The 19,086-nt window shown below is 33.3% G+C and overlaps 1 protein-coding gene across 2 annotated transcripts; it reads left to right on the plus strand.

Moving 5' to 3' along the window:
* The first annotated feature begins 14,887 nt into the window (after nucleotides 1-14,887).
* LOC113699461 (butanoate--CoA ligase AAE1) lies at nucleotides 14,888-18,561 on the plus strand. 2 transcript variants are annotated; one of them, XM_072050174.1, is made up of 3 exons: nucleotides 14,888-15,280; nucleotides 16,804-16,936; nucleotides 17,195-18,561. In XM_072050174.1, exons 1-3 carry the CDS (start codon nucleotides 15,083-15,085, stop codon nucleotides 18,268-18,270), a joined length of 1,407 nt encoding a protein of 468 aa, XP_071906275.1. In that variant the 5' UTR covers nucleotides 14,888-15,082; the 3' UTR covers nucleotides 18,271-18,561. The 2 variants fall into 2 exon arrangements, with proteins under 2 accessions (XP_071906275.1, XP_027075637.1); XM_027219836.2 differs by having other exon boundaries at nucleotides 16,804-18,561.
* The last annotated feature ends 525 nt before the right edge of the window (nucleotides 18,562-19,086 follow it).

The raw sequence follows: 19,086 nt of genomic DNA on the forward strand, positions 1-19,086 counted from the left end.
ACGGTTAGCTATTACTATCAGTGATATGATAAGTGTCAGTAATAAATGTGAGATGTGAATTGGAATTTGCAGATATCATTTTACAGGGGTGGTTATTATCTGTTAGTTAAAGTTTAGGAGTTTGAATTTTATGGGTTAGTGGGAAAAGCGTGGGGGAAATGTGGGGAAAACATGAGCATGATTATAGGATTTGTAGGAGCGGTTACAGGATTAGTTAAGAGATAAACATTTCTTAATTATAAAAATATAAAATTCTATTAAAATAGCATTCAAACTTTTGACAATTTTGGAAGCTCCTTATCCAAAACCCCCTCTGTAATACATATACCTATAGATGCTTTAGTAACGATAGTTATGGTAGCGAAATAATTTTTACTTAATATAACAGGTTGTTGTACTTTTAGCGACCATTTGATTTATTGTTGGACCTATTCACCTAAATAGAATAACACCTAAAATTATGGAAGTAAGTTTCCCATTTAAAATAATAAGTTAAGCCTAATAGATTAGTAACTTTTATACCTCAAAAGGTAAATTGGAATAAATATTAAACTTAATTTTTAAATAAATAGATTACTACTTTGTATCCCAAACTTACTTTTAAAAGAGTAAGTTTAGTTCAAATAACAGTAAGTTTTTATACATAAATAGTAATTCTTACTAATAACATGGTAATAAAAATGATTAAGGACAAAATTTACTATTTTTTGGAATACATGTACAATTTTTACATTAAAACCTTATCTCAAAGTAGTAGTAGGAAGTTTATTTGAAATAATGATAAGATGTTTTATTACTGATTAAAACTTAGTATCTTAGTTAGTAACTACTCATAATATACCTGTATAATAAATGATTATATGTATTATTTAACAAACTAGGTTTAAAGGTTTTATTTAAAATAAAGTAATGATTTATTCATTATAAATTTAACACTTGAGGTTGGAATCCATAATTTATTCATTATAAATTTAATGCTTAAATTTATTAAATTTTTCATTTTATATGCTTACAGTGTTTAGTTTCTCCGCCAAGTTTCGCGCCTTTTTCGCTGCCCTCACTTTCGCTTACGACCCTCTCACTTTGACAATTACTTATTTTAAGCACTCTACATTTCATATTTACGCTTTGGAATCCCCTCAACTTTTGCTATCCCCTTTCCGCTTAACTTCAATGCCCAACAGGTCTTCAAGTTTCAGGTCACAAAAGACCTTTACACGTGCCCATCCAACACACTTTTCCTACCATTTGTGGCCACAATCATATCGCAGCAACTTTCCACACCTCTTCTCTGACTACTAGACATACCGCAGCAACATCCCTAAAGATGTCACGAATGAACTTTTCTTTTACCACTTTACCGTGACTTCCTGGAAGTGGCCGACAATTCGTAGCCACACTTTCTTGCCAACAAGTTGTCACATCTGCAGCATATAGCCAACCTTCAACTTGCAGCTAAAACAGCAGGCGCTCTGATTCCTTCTTGTCATCTTGCAAGTCTAAATTTTTTTTTTCAACAGTAAATAATAAACACATACACCCAGAATTTAAGAAAACTCCACAAATTTACTCAAAAGGCAATTGTTGACTTATGAGTAAACCTGAGGACCTTAAATCCTACACACACGTACTTATCACCATCGATGTGGGAACAAGGATTTTTGGGGGAAAGGAAATTGGGAAGGCAGCTTAAGAGCTGTGACTACGAACTCACTAACCTACACACCACTCTCCTGTTTTTCCTTGTCTTTCAAGAGTAAATAATAAACACACACACCTAGAATCTTTTGGGCTCTGAGAGAGCCAAACTCGGGGAGAGTTTAACCATGAGTTAGAATGGGAACCACAACCATGGGTTTGACACCACATCCAACCCAAAACCTTAAGGCCTTGGGTCTATGGATCATTCCCACTTATATGTTCCTTATTCTACTCATCTCTTTCCGATGTGGGATATTGATTCACACTTGATATCCCAACAATCTCCCCCTCAATTGTGAATCTCTTCCACATCGGACCTCTCTCCCTAGCCCATCCACTCCATCAAGCCCACTTCAATCTGAAGTGTACGATTCTTACTCAAGAGCCCACATGCCCTTGCCTCACTGCAGGCCTGCATGATTTTTTTTCCCCGCTCTTATCCAAGCCACGTCTTACCACTCCCACTGCCTTTTTATCCTGGAGTCAATGCCCAGCCGAACCATCGGCTCTGATACCACTTGTTGGGCTCTGAGAGAGCCAAACTCGGGGAGAGTTTAACCATGAGTTAGAATGGGAACCACAACCATGGGTTTGACACCACATCCAACCCAAAACCTTAAGGCCTTGGGTCTATGGATCATTCCCACTTATATGTTCCTTATTCTACTCATCTCTTTTCGATGTGGGATATTGATTCACACTTGATATCCCAACAGAATCTAAGATAACTCCACAAATTTATGCAAAAGACAATTGCTGACTTATGAGTAAATCTGAGGACCTTAAATCCTACACACACATACTTATCACCATCGATGTGGGAACAAGGATTTTTGGGGGAAAAGGAATTGGGAAGGCAGCTTAAGATCCGTGACTACGAACTCACTAACCTACACACCACTCTTCTGTTTTTCCTTGTCTTTCAAGAGTAAATAATAAACACATACACCCATAATCTAAGGTAATTCCACAAGTTTACTCAAAAGGCAATTGCTGACTTATGAGTAAACCTGAGGACCTTAAATCCTACACACACATACTTATCACCACCGATGTGGGAACAAGGATTTTTGGGGGAAAGGGAATTGGGAAGGCAGCTTAAGAGCCGTGACTACGAACTCACTAACCTACACTCCACTCTCCTGTTTTTCCTTGTCTTTCAAGAGTAAATAATAAACACACACACCCATAATCTAAGGTAACTCCACAAATTTATTCAAAAGGCAATTGCTGACTTATGAGTAAACCTGAGGACCTTAAATCTTACACACACATACTTATCACCACCGATGTGGGAACAAGGATTTTTGGGGGAAAGGGAATTGGGAAGTAGTTTCTCTTTTATTCGTTTTATTTTTTTTTACTCCTTCCCGATTTATTTTTTTATTTTAAAATGTCTCAAAATATTTATTATTTTATTAAACTCAAATTTACTTTTAATCTCTTTCTTTAAATGTTATTTTCACATTAATCAATATTTGGCACTAAATCCAAGTTTAAAATTTTGAATTTTTGAGAATAATTTTAGAAACAAATCCCCTAACATCACCGTCAAGTTACTTACTATTTTTTAAAAAAATTTAAATCCTAAAATGAGACAAATAATTTGAAGTGGAGGGAGTATTATTTTAATTTCCATCTGTTTTGCATGTATACTCAAATATAATGATGATTTCTCAATGGAATTTTGGTACTTTGTATTGCATTTTGTTACCCCCCCCCCAAAAAAAAACCCCACAAACTCAATAGTGCAAAATCGTCCTATTGAATTTATATATATATATATATATATATAAAGATAATGAACAAAAAGGATTAATCACTAGAGGGAAGATTTTGTACAAAAGAACAATTGCTAACTGCTAATGATATAAATACACACCAATTAAACATAGCAAGTAATATGGACTTGACTCAATTAAAATACTCCCTTCGTCTTCCAGGTGGTCATGCGTTTTTGAATGATAATCACAAGATTGTGACAAAATATGTGGAACCCAAAAGGATGAAATTTCTCCTCCTAACCACTTTTGAGGGCTGTGGCTTGTCGGCATTCTCACTTGAATTGCCTTTGTTGCGGGGGCCTTCATGTTCTCTGATTGAATGTTTGCGTGGGCACCAATATATCTCACACACGTTACAAATAATTTATTGATTATATTATCAACATATATTTTTAATTTTTTTATATTATATATATTATATTTATAAGAATACTATCGTGTTGTTTTTCAAAAAATTATTCCAAATAATCTACTATCTAAACATGCTCATAATATCCACCCAAGAGCGATAAGAAATTGCTTTTGGCTCCTCGCAATTAAATTGAAATAAAGTAAAGGGTCAGTTAGCACTAATCTCCAATGTAATTAGGGATAAGTTGCGCTTTGCCCACTTGAGTTTATTTTATCATCACTAAACAGAAACACACCTCTTCTTTTAAGATTAGCTATTTCGCTTCTTGGTTCAAAATAGAGACGCACAATGATAGTCTCCTTAGCGTCTCAATAATCAAACTCGTGATCTCAAATTAATCGAACTTTTGTTTTTTGAAATAGATAATAGTCATTGAATTATTGAAACTTTTACTCCCTCTTTCCATTGTTAATGTCATGTTTTTACACTTTTGCTCTCCCAAATAAGAGTCATTACAAAAGTCAAACAACTTTTAATACTACTTTTCATTTAGACCCTTCACCAATATTTATAAGATTTCATCAATTAACTATAAGGGATAATTTCAGAAACCTCCTTTGAGGTTTTTGATAATTTCACTCAGCTCCCCTCAGGTTTAAAAAATTACACTTACCTCCCTTGATATAGTAAAATGCCTATAATGCCCTCCACTTGGTTGAAAATTTTAAATTTAAGGCGATAAATTTACAAAACCCAAAAAAAAATTTATTTTTCTATCTCTTGTCTATTTTCACTCGTTTCTTTTTCAGTTAATATAACCTCTTTTTATTATCTTCAATTTTGTGGATACTAGCAAATTGAAATTATAAAATCAACAGAAGGAGTAGATTATGTGTCAAATTAGAAAGAAATAAAGAGAGTCGTAGTGATAGAGAAATAAATAATGAAATTGATGATTGAAATAGGAAAAAGAGCTAAAGATGTTGAATTTATCATATTTTGTTTATTGTTAAAATTTTTTTAATAAAATGTCAATAATTACATAAGGATTTCTTTCATTTGATTAGAAACTTTTTATTATGATTTTATTATGGAGGTGGAATTTATTTTCTATATTTGAGATATTAATATTTTTAAGACCATTGAAGGGTTGTAATAGCAGTTCTAAGTGAGATTAATTTGTATTGAAAAGGTATTTGAGCATTGATATTTAATTTTGGGATATAAAATTGGTTGTCAATGGGGTTTGTGTGTGCTATGCATGTAAATTGGGATCCTTTGGACTGCTATTTAGTTTTAAAACTTATACTTGAATGATTGCTAAAAATTAGGTTTATTGATTTGTGCAAAGTGTTGAAAAAAATAATTGAGTATACTATATTTTTCTTAGTTTAAAGGGCAATTTAGGAATTCTGTGAGAAAATCTATATTGTTGGACCTATATTGTTACTAAAAAGTAAAAATAGGGGAGGTATATGTAATTTTGAAAACCTAGAGGGATCTCTCTGTAATTTTTAAAAATCTTAGGAGAGGTTTGTGAAATTATCCCTTTTTTTAAATGTCAAGAGTGTATAATATATTTGAAAGTTTATCAAAGTTTTTTGTAAGTTACAAAGATAATTGGGTCTGCCTGGGTTGGTTTTATCTGAATAATTATGTAAAAAAAAAAAAAAAACTTACCCCACACGTTTTGATCCCAATCAAATTGATTGATTTATTTTGAGAACGTTCAAAAACTCCCTGTTTGGAATGGAATACTACGAGTACAATATAAAACATACAACATGTGGGACCCGTAAAGATCAGCATAATCTTACATTCACACTTCACGCAAATAACGTTGTCTCTACTTCAAATATATATGTGTGTTTTGAGCTAATTTATAAATCATTTACACTTTTTTTATTTTTTTTAATTTTTTTAATTTTGACATCCAAATCGATGGTTTGACAACTAAAAAGATGCAACATGCTAAAATTTATATATATAATTGTTTGTATTATTTTTAAGTTAGTGCAAAAGGTATTCTCGTGGTTATGAATTATTGCAAGTTATTTTTAAGAGTAGTGTAAATGATACATAATTTTAAGTAATTTAACATTTTTTGTCTGAACAAATGACACAAAAATTATTAAAGAGTTTTTTTGATCTTGTTACCAACTCTTAGATTTTCATTAAAGAACTACATCAATCAATTTACAAAAGATAAGCAACAAATTTGGTGTGTTATGACAATTAAAAAATCGCAAGAAAGGACAAATTTGGAATGAAATTGTACTCTCTCTCTCTCTCTCAAAATGAGTTTTTTAATATTATATTTTGAAATGGATTTCAAATGTTACAAAACGCTTAAAACAAGAGAGCCAAATGAGATTTTATAAAGTTTGAGGGCACTGAGTGAAATTGTCAGGTTTCTGAAATTATCCTTTTTAATTTGCTGATTGCCTGGTTATTGAGAAACTTTTTTTTTGGTAAGTATTGCGAAACTAGTTGGAATGTTAAAAATGATTTCTACTTTCATTTGGAACGATGTCGTCTGGGCATTTTTGTCTCAACGGATCATTCCATAAAGTTGTTGAATAGCCATGGATTGACATTTCAATGAGCCCACAAGGGACCAATTCAGTAACTTCTAGTAGTTGGAGGTATAATTATGCAATTTATTGCTGCTACTCAACTCTAAATTCGTATAACTCTTTTATTTTGTGAAAACAAAAGGTCACATTACTTGAAACCTGTAAAAGACACACTGACCTATCTATCAAGAAGCTTTTGAGTGTTTGGAGCATTATAGCATCTATAATAAGCAAAGAATCCAAGTATCTCCTTGTTACATAGCTAATAGTTGATATGCGTTGCATTAGGTGCATATCTTCCAGTCTGTATTGCTTAGTGGTCACTATGAAATTGCAGGGTTTGGAGTAGCTATGGTTAGCAATAGGTGCGGTTAGTGCGGTTGTTTTACTTTTGTTAATGATTTGTTGTACATTCACACAACTTTGATGTATTTTATAACATCAAGCACTTTTTTATCTTAGTTTTATTGTGCCCATATTATCTCTATCCTTCAATTAGAATTATTGCATTCTAATTGTAGTAGTAATTAAAAATATGAAACATTCCAAATAACTAAATCTCAATAATAATGGTAATTAAAATGAAAAACTCCCTATTAAAACTATTTAGTGACCCTTACACTTCATCTCCAATTCTTATGTGTGTCAAAGTTTCTTAGCCAAAATAATTTCTTATTCGAAATAGTGTGAATGAATGCATTAGCCACAATTTTAAGATTGTAAAAAATATTTGTATCAAAAAAAATATGCTCTTGGAGCAAAAGAGAAATATATAAGAAGAAAAGAGTCTATATTCATTTGGAGAATCTTGATATGAATATCACAAGACAGATGTATAATTATGGGCTTTTTATCAGTATGAAGAAATACTGAAAGAAAAGAACAAATAAAAGAATCCAATTATTTCTATCAATTGAATGTCCATTGGCAATTAAATAGATAGTCTAAGATAATTAAGCAGTATAAATCATTTACATTCTTTACTAACCTCAATAATACTTAGAAAAAAATGTAAACAATCCAAATTGAGTAATGCACCTCACATTATTCAATTCAAATTCACAAAAGAAAAAATTGAAAAGTTCAGCTAAAAGATATAAAGTAGAATAATTAAATGTTCATGCGAAGTTGGGCATAAGCACAGCTCATATATTTTATTCTTAATAATTAATTCATTCTAATTGTACAATTCCATTTTGTTTGTCTTACCAAGGAAAAAATAACATTCAAAATGTTATGGCAAATAGCATTCAAAATGTTGATACAAATTTTTTTCATTTTTTAAATTTGTTGATTTCATTAGAAACTTAACTATGGGTTTTATTTTTAAATGAAAAAAGGCGCATCTAGATTCTGGCTAGTAAATGAACTTTCCAAGAGGTAAAAGAAGGGATGAGTTTGGTGAAAATAATTAGAATGACAAAATCTAACAAGCCAATTTATTTACTCTGATACACTTCCGGAAATTGATTTTACGGTTTTAGTCTTTACTTTGCTAGCAATTATGAATTTTATTTACTGGGCTCACACTTGACATATATACATGCATTTCTTGTTTAACAACATCTATATCTTTTGTACAATATTAAAAAATAGTATTATGATTTAATGGTAAAAATATTATGAGTACACATCATAACCATATTAAGAACTGTTTATCAAAATTGAATCCATAAATTACCAAAAAGCTCAAAATAAATTCAATAAAAGGAAAGCTCAAAATAAATTCAAAAATCAATGGATCGAAGAGTTCGTATTTAGATAGTCTTTGTAACAATAATTGATTAAAGAAATAGAAAATAGAAAATATTCTATTATCATGTTGAGGATGCTCACCTCGGCCATCCCGCATGTCCGAGGTGAACTCACCTCGTCCCTCATCAGAGCTCATCCGCGTCTCGGGGTTATCCCCTAAGCTCGGCCTAATCCCTAGTCTACCGGGTAGGTGACCTCGGCACCTCCACCTCAGCTGCACGCTGATGATGTCAGGACACCTGACATCACCCGGGATCAGTGTGCTTTATCTGAAAAGCACTGTTGCACTTAATGGGTACTGCAAAGGACTCCTCGTCACCCTGTCCGGGCGGCTACAGTGTCAGAGTCAGGCCATCTGACAGGGAGCAGAGCCGTAATGGCAGGACATGGGTCCCACCGGCATAAGACCTCCGTCCTGCCTTCCACTCTCACTCTATAAATACCCCACACACTCCCAACAAGTAAGACACACTGTTCATTCTCATATACTATTATCTTTCTCGTTCTCCTACTAACTTAATCGTTGGAGTGATACCAGGGGAGAAGCCCCGCCATCCACTTCGGACACGAGGATACCCCTCACTTCATCTCAGAGAGGTCTGATTTAGGTCGGTCCATCTATCCACCAAAAATCACCTCTTCACATGTAAACAATCAAATTTCACAAAAAAAAAGATTATATATAATAGATGTTATATTTAGTTTAATATAATTACATGCAAAGTGCATGAACTATTACTAGCACAATAAAAAGTTACATAAATGTATATCAAAATTATTTAAGTGTACACTAAATCATTAAAAAGGTAAAACAACCGCACCTATTGCTAAATGTAGCTGCCCCATTCCCGAAATTGCTAACCTTATGGAATTGTGCATTTGTGACCAATTTTGGTTTCTCGGTGACCATTTACGCCAGAGTTTGTGGAAACGTACGCTACAAATAGGTCTAATCTTGATATCTGGAATTTCAGGTGCCTTGTCAAGTTTGAAAGTATCTTGGAAGCATCTCGGGTGCTAATATCTGTGTGCTTTAACCATTGGAATATTTTGGCTAAGTCTTTTTAATCCTGCTCTAGCTATGTCTTGCTGTTCAGTTATGGTACAATGATGAGGTTCCTTTCTTGACAAGTATACCAGAAATTCCGGATACCTTTATGATAGGAACCCGTTGACCGTGTCTATGGTAGGAAGGCCTCCAGAGGCCGACACATGTTGCAGGTGGATGGATTGCAAACGGAGACGTTAAGCCGTGGAATCGCGCGTGGAGATGCAACGTTAACATGTTGTCCGCGGCTGCAAGGTAAAAGCACATGTTCGAATATTGCCTATTATATGAATACAATAGTCAATTGTTTTGAAAGACTATTGTATTCATATAATTTCAATTGTCTGCCTAGATATTGCCAACTAATTAAAGATAACTTTTATTTAACATAGCAAATACATACTTACATATGAAGATGGTAATAAGAATACATAAAATAATTAATGATACCAAAAGTTATCCTTAGCGTTTGGGTTTTACATTCTTATTCAAATCTAATCAGGGTCAAATTTGGGTTAGATATATACAAATTAAGTAGTATTTTAGGGTCGAATGTTCTATATTTTTTTCTTAAACTATAATGTTACTTTTTTAAAAATTTTTGGTAGAATTGGTGTTGTTATTATCATATTTATCAAAAAAAAATTTCCACGTTAAAAGGCCAGTAGTACTTTTTTTTTTATTTAGTGATTTCATAATTTAGATTTCATGAATGGTACCATTCTTTATTTTTTAAATCCACGACATTATTTCCTTTTGTTTTCTGTATAATTTTGCTATTTTACTTAGGATTACTAAGTTAAAAGATAAAATATTATTATTTACTTTTTTACTTTTACTAAGTTTGGTAATATTTTCTCTTTATTTACCTTCCCACTAATAAATTTCAAACCAAATTCCTATATAAGTGGAGCCACTTCTTACTTATTTAAATTAGAAAGGCATGGAAGGCACTTCTTACTTAGAAAAATGTTATTTGCACTCCATTTTTTATTATTTGTAATTCCACCATTTGTTTTATCATATAGTCTAATTAATGAAAACTATATGATCAAAATGATTATTGAAGTGTGAATAACAAAAATATAGTGTAAATAATCTTACTTATTTAAATTAATAAGAAAGCATGAAAGGATGTCATATTTGTTATCTCTTGTTATGGTCTTATAGAAGTTTTAATTGGAGTTGAATCATAAATAACGCAAGCTAATCGAAAACGTGATAGGTTGAAGTACAAATAAGATAACATGCACATTAACCAACAATTTGAAATGAAATGATTTTAAAAAGTAACTAACAATTTCAAATGTGAAGAGTAGATGTGAAAGTTAACAGAAATATATTTTATAAATTAAATTAAATGTGAAATGCTAGAAAAATAGAATTGGTAGTGGGAAGACGTGTGAAGGCTTGTTGCTAAAAATTCTTTCTCAAATTTATATATATATATATATATATATATATATAGATAGATATAGATGTCTTTTTTTTAGTGGTTCAATCTCATATTCATGAACTATCTGCAGAAAAAAAAATTCTGGACTATACTAATTTTGTTATACCAACTCTGTTATTCTTATTAGTGTATTAATTGTTACGCTATTTCTCTCATTTTGTTGGGTCTACATTAATATAAGTGTAATTGTTATTATGTCTCGTGTCCCAGAAAATACATAATATCCTATTCAGGTGGATACATGCAACAGATAATCAAATTGATGGTAAAAATTTAGAATGAATAAGTTGCTTTTGCATAACGGTTATAAAGGTTTCTTGAGACTTTATGAATTAGGTGTCTTGCGTTTGCAAAAAGAATTTCAGAAGATTTTTTGTATTGGAAATGGAGTTAAAACTTGCTATAGGTTACTTTCCTGTATTTCAATCTTATCGTAAAGGGTAATTTTCTGTTGAACCTAATTTTTTTCTGATTATATCCAACTAATAAATTAACTTAAGAAAATAGATAATTTATGGAGGAAAGCTATAAGTAGCTGGTGCTTATTTTGAAAAATAGATTTATTTTTATTTTATCAAATAAATAAATTAGTTTATGAAAAATGGGTACTCTGTTCTTATAATGGAGGAATGTCATAAAGAGCTAGTGTTTTATTCAAAAAGGATCTATTTTTATTTTATCCGATAAATAAAATTTTTGTATGCAAAAATGGGTACTCTATTCTTATAATGGAGAAAAGTCAGAAAGAGCTAGTATTTTATAGAAAAATGTGTTTATTTTTAGTTTAGCCGATAAATAAAATGTTTTATTTATAGAAAAATGGGTACGCTGTTCTTATAATGGAAAAAAGTCATAAAGAACTAGTGTTTTATTGAAAAACGGGTTTATTTTTATTTGATCCGATAAATAAAATTTTTTATGAGAAAAACGGGCACTGTGTTCTTATAATGGAGGAAAGTCATAAAGAGGTAGTGTTTTATTGGAAAATGGGTTTATGCAGAATTTTATTTTATCCATAAATTTTTTTTATGGAAAAATGTGTACTCTATTCTTATAATGGTAGAAAGCCATAAAGAGCTAGTGTTGTATTCAAAAACAGGTTTATTTTTATTTTATCCGATAAATAAATTTTTGTATGGATGTCTAGATAAAATTTATTGATCGGATTAAAAGAAAATTTATTTTAACACTCATTTTTCCAAAAACAAATTTTCTTTTCGAAAAAAAAGAAAATAAGCCCGTTTTCTAATAAAATAGTCGTTGTTTATGGCTTTCCTGCATTATAAGGAAAGAGTACCCATTTTCTCAAAAACAAATTTATTTATCGAAATAAAATAAACATAAAGGCGTTTTACAGTTAACCACCCACTATTTACGGCTTGCCTTCATAAATTATCCACTTCACTATTTTTCATAAGTTAATTTACTAGTTGGATAAAATTGGAATAAAATTAGGTTGAACAGCAAATTACCCTTTAGGATAAAATTGAAATACAGGAAAGTAACTTATAGCAAGTTTTAACTCCGTTTCCACTACAAAAAATCTTCTGCAATTGTTTTTGCAAACGCAAGAAGAATAATTCATAAAGTCTCAAGAAACCTTTACAACCGTTATGCAAAAGCAACTTATTCATTCTAAAATTTTAGCATCAATTTGATTACCTATTGGACGTATCAACGTCAATAAGATAATATGTATTTTCTGATACACGAGACATAATAAGAATTAAACTTGCATTAATGTAGACCTAACAAAATGAGAAAAGTGGTGTAACAAATAATACAATAATAAGAATAACATATTTGGTATAACAAATTTTGTATAGTCTAAAATTTTATTTTTTTTCTGCAGATAGTTCACGAATATAAGGTGCAACCATTAAAAAGAATGACATGCATATGTAATGTAAAAATGAATATAAAATGAATGTAGTTACATTGTGTCATCCGGTATTCGGGTCCATAGTGGAAGCCGAACTTCAATAATGGAAAGCCAAAGTTGAAGCTTACTTCAGACGGGGAAGAAGTGGGGTCACCAAATATTTGGTACAAAGGAAAGACTTGCAATAACATAGTACGGAAGTCAGTCTGCTGTTTGCTTCCATCCGTACACGCTTCTACTTGATTCCCTATGCACGCGCTCTCCAACAATTTAACGTCTCCGTTTGGACCATTTTGTCCCCAACACGTGTCGCTTTCTGCCGGCATTTCTATCATAGGCAGGTTCCTACCATAAAGGTTTCCCAGAAAATTCCATCTGCTGTTTAATAACACTTCTGCTGGTTAATGATGAGTCTGGAAGCAAGCGTTTTGATATAGAACATTCAGTGCCTAGAAGATCTTCTAGGAACTTGAGAGCTGTTTATGAACCCCTCATTCAAGCTCATTTTGGGATGCTATTATCAACAATTTGTTCAGCAAATTCGCCGCCAAAATCTCACAATATCATGGAAAGATCAAGGACTCCTCCATCAACAATTTGGTTGTTTCCCTTTCTAAAATATGAAAGAGGAAGAACATGTATACTATCTAATGTTATATTCAAACTAAGGAATGTTTCTTGTCTTATATCGTCTTATATTCACTAATTTTGCAATCTTTGCACACGGGAAATCTAATGCTTAAAGAATCATGTTCTTGAATTCGTACGAGCACTCTACTAAATTTCATTAATAATCTATGGTTCAAATAATATTTACCTATGAATTGTCCTACAAGGCCTGTGGAAGCTGAATTTTCTTCGTGTGGGGGATATCAATTAATTGGATAGTCGTGTTACACAATTTTTTTTTATGTCAATCACTTATATCTAACTCTATTCCTATTTTTATCGCTAAGTTATTTTATGTTAAAAGAAGACTCAACTGAATTATAGGAGGTAGAGAAAGAAGTTAACTTCTAAATTAAAGGGACGCACTACTGTTTTGAAAGGGTTTGAATTCTTAACTTGCAGTCAAAATTACATATTTGTTTATTGACTCGTGGCCAAATCACCTAAGAATATTTGGTTTGCACACTGTTTTTTTTTTTCAATTGGCATCTATTGTTAAAACTATCTGTTAGTATTATGTAAGTGGAGTTGTTCTTGTGTACGGATTAAAATCTTACACAAAATACAATTACATCTCAGCTTTAGCATACTAGATTTATTGGACGCATTGACCATATAGTTTTGCGCAAAGGGAATGTTTCAGGCTTTATCATCCACTTCCTTCTACATATCAAAAGACAACGTAATAGTTTTTAATGACAGAATGTCAATAGGTTTTGCACCCTGAACAAAATTGTGCCACGGTAGTGTAGGAAATACTAAAAGATGATCATCCTAGTCCAATCACTTTACAACCGCCAGACTTTGGGCCGGTAGCTACCCAGTCATTTAAGGTTTGGTAGGTGGTTTCTCAAAAAAATCTAGACGGGTGCATAAGATGCACTACGCATTCATCTATTTCGATAGTGATTCAGCTTCCATCAATCCTTCTAAATTCAGTTGGGTCTCTTTTTTAGATTAGGATAGTGTAGGATTGACGATTGATTTAAAAAAAAAAAAAAAAGAAGTCCAATCACTTTATCTCTTCTTCCTTGGGTCTAAATTATAGTCACAACAAACCAAACCGTTAACATAAATGCACCTACATAACCAAGTTTAATCCAGCTATTCGCAAGTTTTTTGGTCAAAATTTAAACTCGAATCCATGCAGTTCGAATAGCTTGAGAAGTTAAAACTCTATATATGAGATTCACAAACTCATCAAGAATAATTGAACTAAATACATGTTCAAGGATAACAATTAATGCATCTTAATTTTTATTCTAATATTTACTGTTATGTAAAACACCTATCTTATTTTTTTTATTTATAAGTGTATAAAGTATCACGTCATATTACTTAAATCCGATTGAACTCGATTTGTTAAAATTCGAGCCTCGAGTTCAAATTTTAAAAGTTTGATTGGCGAATTCAAACTTAAATATTTTAAATTAACTCGAATCGAATTTAACTAGTACACTGTTCAAGCACGACTCTTCTGGTGATTTGGTCCTTGTCAGTGCACCATCACTATCGCTACCAGCCCGCGGGAGCAAAATCGAAATGATTGATAGGCAGAGACCCGCACGCAATCTCACCAATAGGCCAAAAACGCGGATAAAACTAGAAATGATTCATGTGATGTTAAATAAAAAGCAAATAAATCTGCTAACAAAGAATAGAGCTGAGTCAACAAAGGCCTCATTCGGTAAATTCACACCCCATGCAAGGAAGGGTCCGTTTATTTATAGTAGCATACTTGAACGATCCTGCACAATCCATCGTCCAAGTTTCAACCGGAAAACAACCTCTCTTATCTTCTTTCCTGTTGGTAGTAGAAGCGCTCTTTTGGATTTTCAGATAAAAGGATAGAATCATCAATGGAGGGTACTGTCAAATGCTCAGCAAATTATGTACCTCTGACGCCCATAAGTTTCTTGGAGCGTTCGGCAATTGTATACAGAGACAGGATTTCAGTAGTGTATGGCGATTTAAAGTTCACTTGGGCAGAAACTCGTGACAGATGCGCCAGACTCGCTTCTGCTCTTCACTCCCTCGGAATCTCCCGTCATGATATTGTAAGTTCCCGTTTAATCCTTGGATTTTCTGGGCTTTCTTTGTTATTCACAATTTACCTGCATTTTCTTCTTGTCCAGTTCGTTTTGTTTTCTTTAATTTCTATGCTTCAATTTGTTCTGCAATTAAAAGTCCTTCAATTTGTTCTGTTGTTCGTTAATTATCACGATTGAATCTTTTTTTTATTGGGATTGTAATTTTCTTCCTTGATTTAGCATCTTTTATGCGTTAAATTTGTAATTTTTAATTTGCTGATTGCTTGGTTGTTGGGAACTAGTTGGAATGTTAAAAATGATTTCTGCCTTTGTTTGGAGCCAACTGCCCCTTATATATATATATATATATATATTTTTATTTATTTATTTATTTTTTTTGGTGGGTCATTTTCATGCTTCAATTCAGTGACTTTGTAGTAGTTGGAGGTTTAATTATGCAATTTGTTGCTGTTACCCAACTCTAAATACTTTCAACCTTTTTCTTTTTTATTTTGTGAAGAAAAAAAAAGAAAGGTCGCATGGATATGGTGGGGGAAGGGGAATTTGGCACCTAATGGAACCAGATTACTTGAAACCTGTAAAAGACATGCTAACCTATCAAGAAGTTTTTGAGTGTTTGGAGCATTATGGTAAAGATATCACTATGAAATTGCTGACCTTACGGAATTGTGCATTTGGTGGTCAATTTTGGTTTCTCAGTAACCATTTACGGCAGAGTTTGTGGAACATTACTTTCCTAGTAACGTGCGCTACAAAAATGTTAACCTTTTGTATTTGAATAGGTCTAATCTTGATATCTGAATTTCAGGTGCTTTTTCAAGTTTGAATGTATCTTCAAGCATCTCTGGTGCTAATATCTGTGTGCTTTAACCATTGGAATGTTTTGGCAAAGTTCTTTAAATCCTGCAGTCTAGCTATGTCTTGCCGTTCAGTTATGGTACAATGATGAGGTTCCTTTCTTGACAAGTATACCAGAAATTCCATCTACTGGTTAATAATACTTCTGATAGAGGACTTGATGAGCTGGAAGTAATACTTCTGCTGGCTGAAAATATTTCTGCTGGTTTATGATGAGGCTAAAAGTAAACGTTTTGATATAGAACATTGAGTGCCTAGAAGATCTTCTAAATCAAGTCTTGTCACATGCTTAAATTTGAAAATAAGGTTTTCCTAAGATATAGGTACACTGAATTAGCTAGACCTGAGGGCTTGAGCTTTATGAAAAGTTTGAAACTTTGAATCCAACTTTTCCATGGCCTATTGAAAGGACTCCTCCACATTTTCTCCCTAAAATTTAGTCAAGTTATACACAGAGCACACTAGAACTCGTCAAGTATAGCTGAAAATATGAACTACCCCAGAACCTTAAAACTTTTCTTTCGTTTCATAGATTTCCCTGTATTTCATGGATTACAAGTCAAACAGTTTTTCTGCATATGCAACTGAAGACTGTGTTCTCTTGTCTAAACCACCTGATGTGATGTGTCTCTTCTGATACCTTGTGTTTAAGCTTTTGATTACATGTGTAGGTCGCTGTCCTGGCCCCAAATATTCCTGCAATCTACGAGCTGCACTTTGGAGTTCCAATGGCAGGAGCAGTTCTCTGTACTCTCAATATACGTCATGATTCAGCAATGGTGTCGACATTGCTAAAACACTCAGGTGCAAAAGTCATTTTTGTTGATTATCAGTTACTTCATATTGCAAAAGGGGCATTAGGAAATCTACTAAAGACAAGAAGCATGACGCCTAAATTAGTTGTGATTCCTGACCAAGCTAGCTCATCTTCCAGGGTTAGTGACATGTATTTCAATAATGACATTTTAGAGTACGAGTCTTTCTTGGCATCAGGAAGACCAGACTTTGAGGTTATAAGGCCACATGATGAGTGGGATCCTATTGCTTTGAATTACACTTCAGGTACAACATCAAGCCCCAAAGGTGTTGTCTACAGTCACAGAGGAGCCTACCTCAATTCTCTGGCTGCTGCTCTTTTAAACGAAATGCCATCCATGCCTGTTTATTTGTGGACTGTTCCGATGTTCCATTGCAATGGCTGGTGCCTTACTTGGGCCGTTGCAGCACAGGGCGGCACAAATGTTTGTCTAAGAAATGTAACTGCAAAAGGGATTTTTGAGTGCATAGCTAAGCACCAAGTGAGCCACATGGGTGGTGCACCTACAGTATTAAATATGATAATTAATGCACCATCTGTTGATCGGAGACTGCTTCCAGGAAAAGTGATAGTGATGACAGGCGCTGCCCCCCCTCCTCCTCATGTACTTTTTAAGATGGAGGAGCTGGGATTCAATGTTACTCATTCCTATGGCTTGACCGAAACATATGGTCCTGGAACAGTTTGCACTTGGAAACCCGAGTGGAATTCACTACCACCTGATGCACAGGCCAAGATCAAGGCTCGTCAAGGGTTGCACCACCTTGGCATGGAAGAACTCGATATCAAAGATCCGGAAACAATGCAAAGCGTACCACCGGACACAAAAACAAGGGGTGAGGTGATGTTCAGAGGCAACACCGTCATGAATGGATACTTTAAGGATAGTAAAGCAACAGCTGATGCTTTTAAAGGTGGATGGTTTCGAAGTGGGGACGTGGGGGTGAAACACCCTGATGGATACATAGAATTAAAAGATCGATCCAAAGACATTATCATCTCAGGAGGGGAGAATATTAGCTCGATTGAGGTGGAATCAGTGATTTATAGCCATCCAGCAGTTCTGGAAGCTGCAGTTGTTGGAAGACCAGATGATTATTGGGGTGAAACACCTTGTGCATTTGTCAAATTGAAGGATGATTGTAATGCAAATGCAGATGAAATTATCAAGTATTGCCGTGATCATTTGCCACATTATATGGCTCCACGAACTGTTGTTTTTGGGGAATTGCCAAAAACTTCAACAGGAAAAATACAAAAATTTGTTCTCCGCCAGAAGGCCAAAGATATGGGAAGTCTTTCAAGGACCAGCAGATTATAGCATTTCCATCGTCTGCAAACTAACAATGTAAACTTCCACCACCTGGTTCTGTTGTTAAGACTGCTATCACATCACAATTGATCCCTCACCAAGAACTTGATCCTGTTGGCTTTTTGGGGTGAAGGTGGAATATTGAGGATTTGATCCGGTACAAGGAAGTGAAAGGCATTTAATATCTTCTTAATTTGTTCCAAGGCGAGATTATAATGAGTTAAATGTCAAGACTTGAGTTGTATTTGATCAACCATATAATGTGCTTTAGTTTAATATGAGATCAGTATTCCACTTCAATCAGAGGAGAAATTTACGACTGTATTAAGGCAAACTTGTCTAACATAGTCTTGATGCAAGCTTGGGACATATTAAAGGATTAAATTCGTCAATCAGTCTGAATGAACAAATCTTGTTTATTCTTTGACAACATCTACTACGAAGACTTCAACTGAAAAGTGTTAGCGTTAAAATGAAGTTGTCTCAGGTAATTTAAGATTGGAGACTTGCTGCAGCAGCTTTACCAATGATTTGCTAGTCAGTAAATCAAGAATCAAGGAGACAATGGTCCAATCACGTCTCAACGGACTTCAGCTTGTGTGAATTCTTTCAGTTTACAAGTAGTTATTGAACAAACGTGCAGCGCTCTTCACATTTTCCAGCTAGTTTAGTCGCATATCGTGACACAGAAGACAAATATCTGTTTTCTAAATTGATTACCAGTTTTGACAGAAGTTCACAGATATAGGAACCGCTTAACTACAGAAATTGTTCAGCAACTGGAACATATCATATATCCTAGTTGAACAACTCAAAAGAAGAAGG

Source organism: Coffea arabica, chromosome 1e (genome assembly GCF_036785885.1).
Source record: "Coffea arabica cultivar ET-39 chromosome 1e, Coffea Arabica ET-39 HiFi, whole genome shotgun sequence".
NCBI classification, from domain to species: Eukaryota; Viridiplantae; Streptophyta; class Magnoliopsida; order Gentianales; family Rubiaceae; genus Coffea; species Coffea arabica.

Excerpts from the sequence above, each read along its gene's own strand:
- LOC113699461 (XM_027219836.2), top strand. The coding sequence starts at position 15,083 with ATGGAGGGTACTGTCAAATGCTCAGCAAATTATGTACCTCTGACGCCC. Across the intron at positions 15,281-16,803 it reads GAATCTCCCGTCATGATATT|GTCGCTGTCCTGGCCCCAAA; the intron begins GTAAGTTCCCGT and ends TTACATGTGTAG.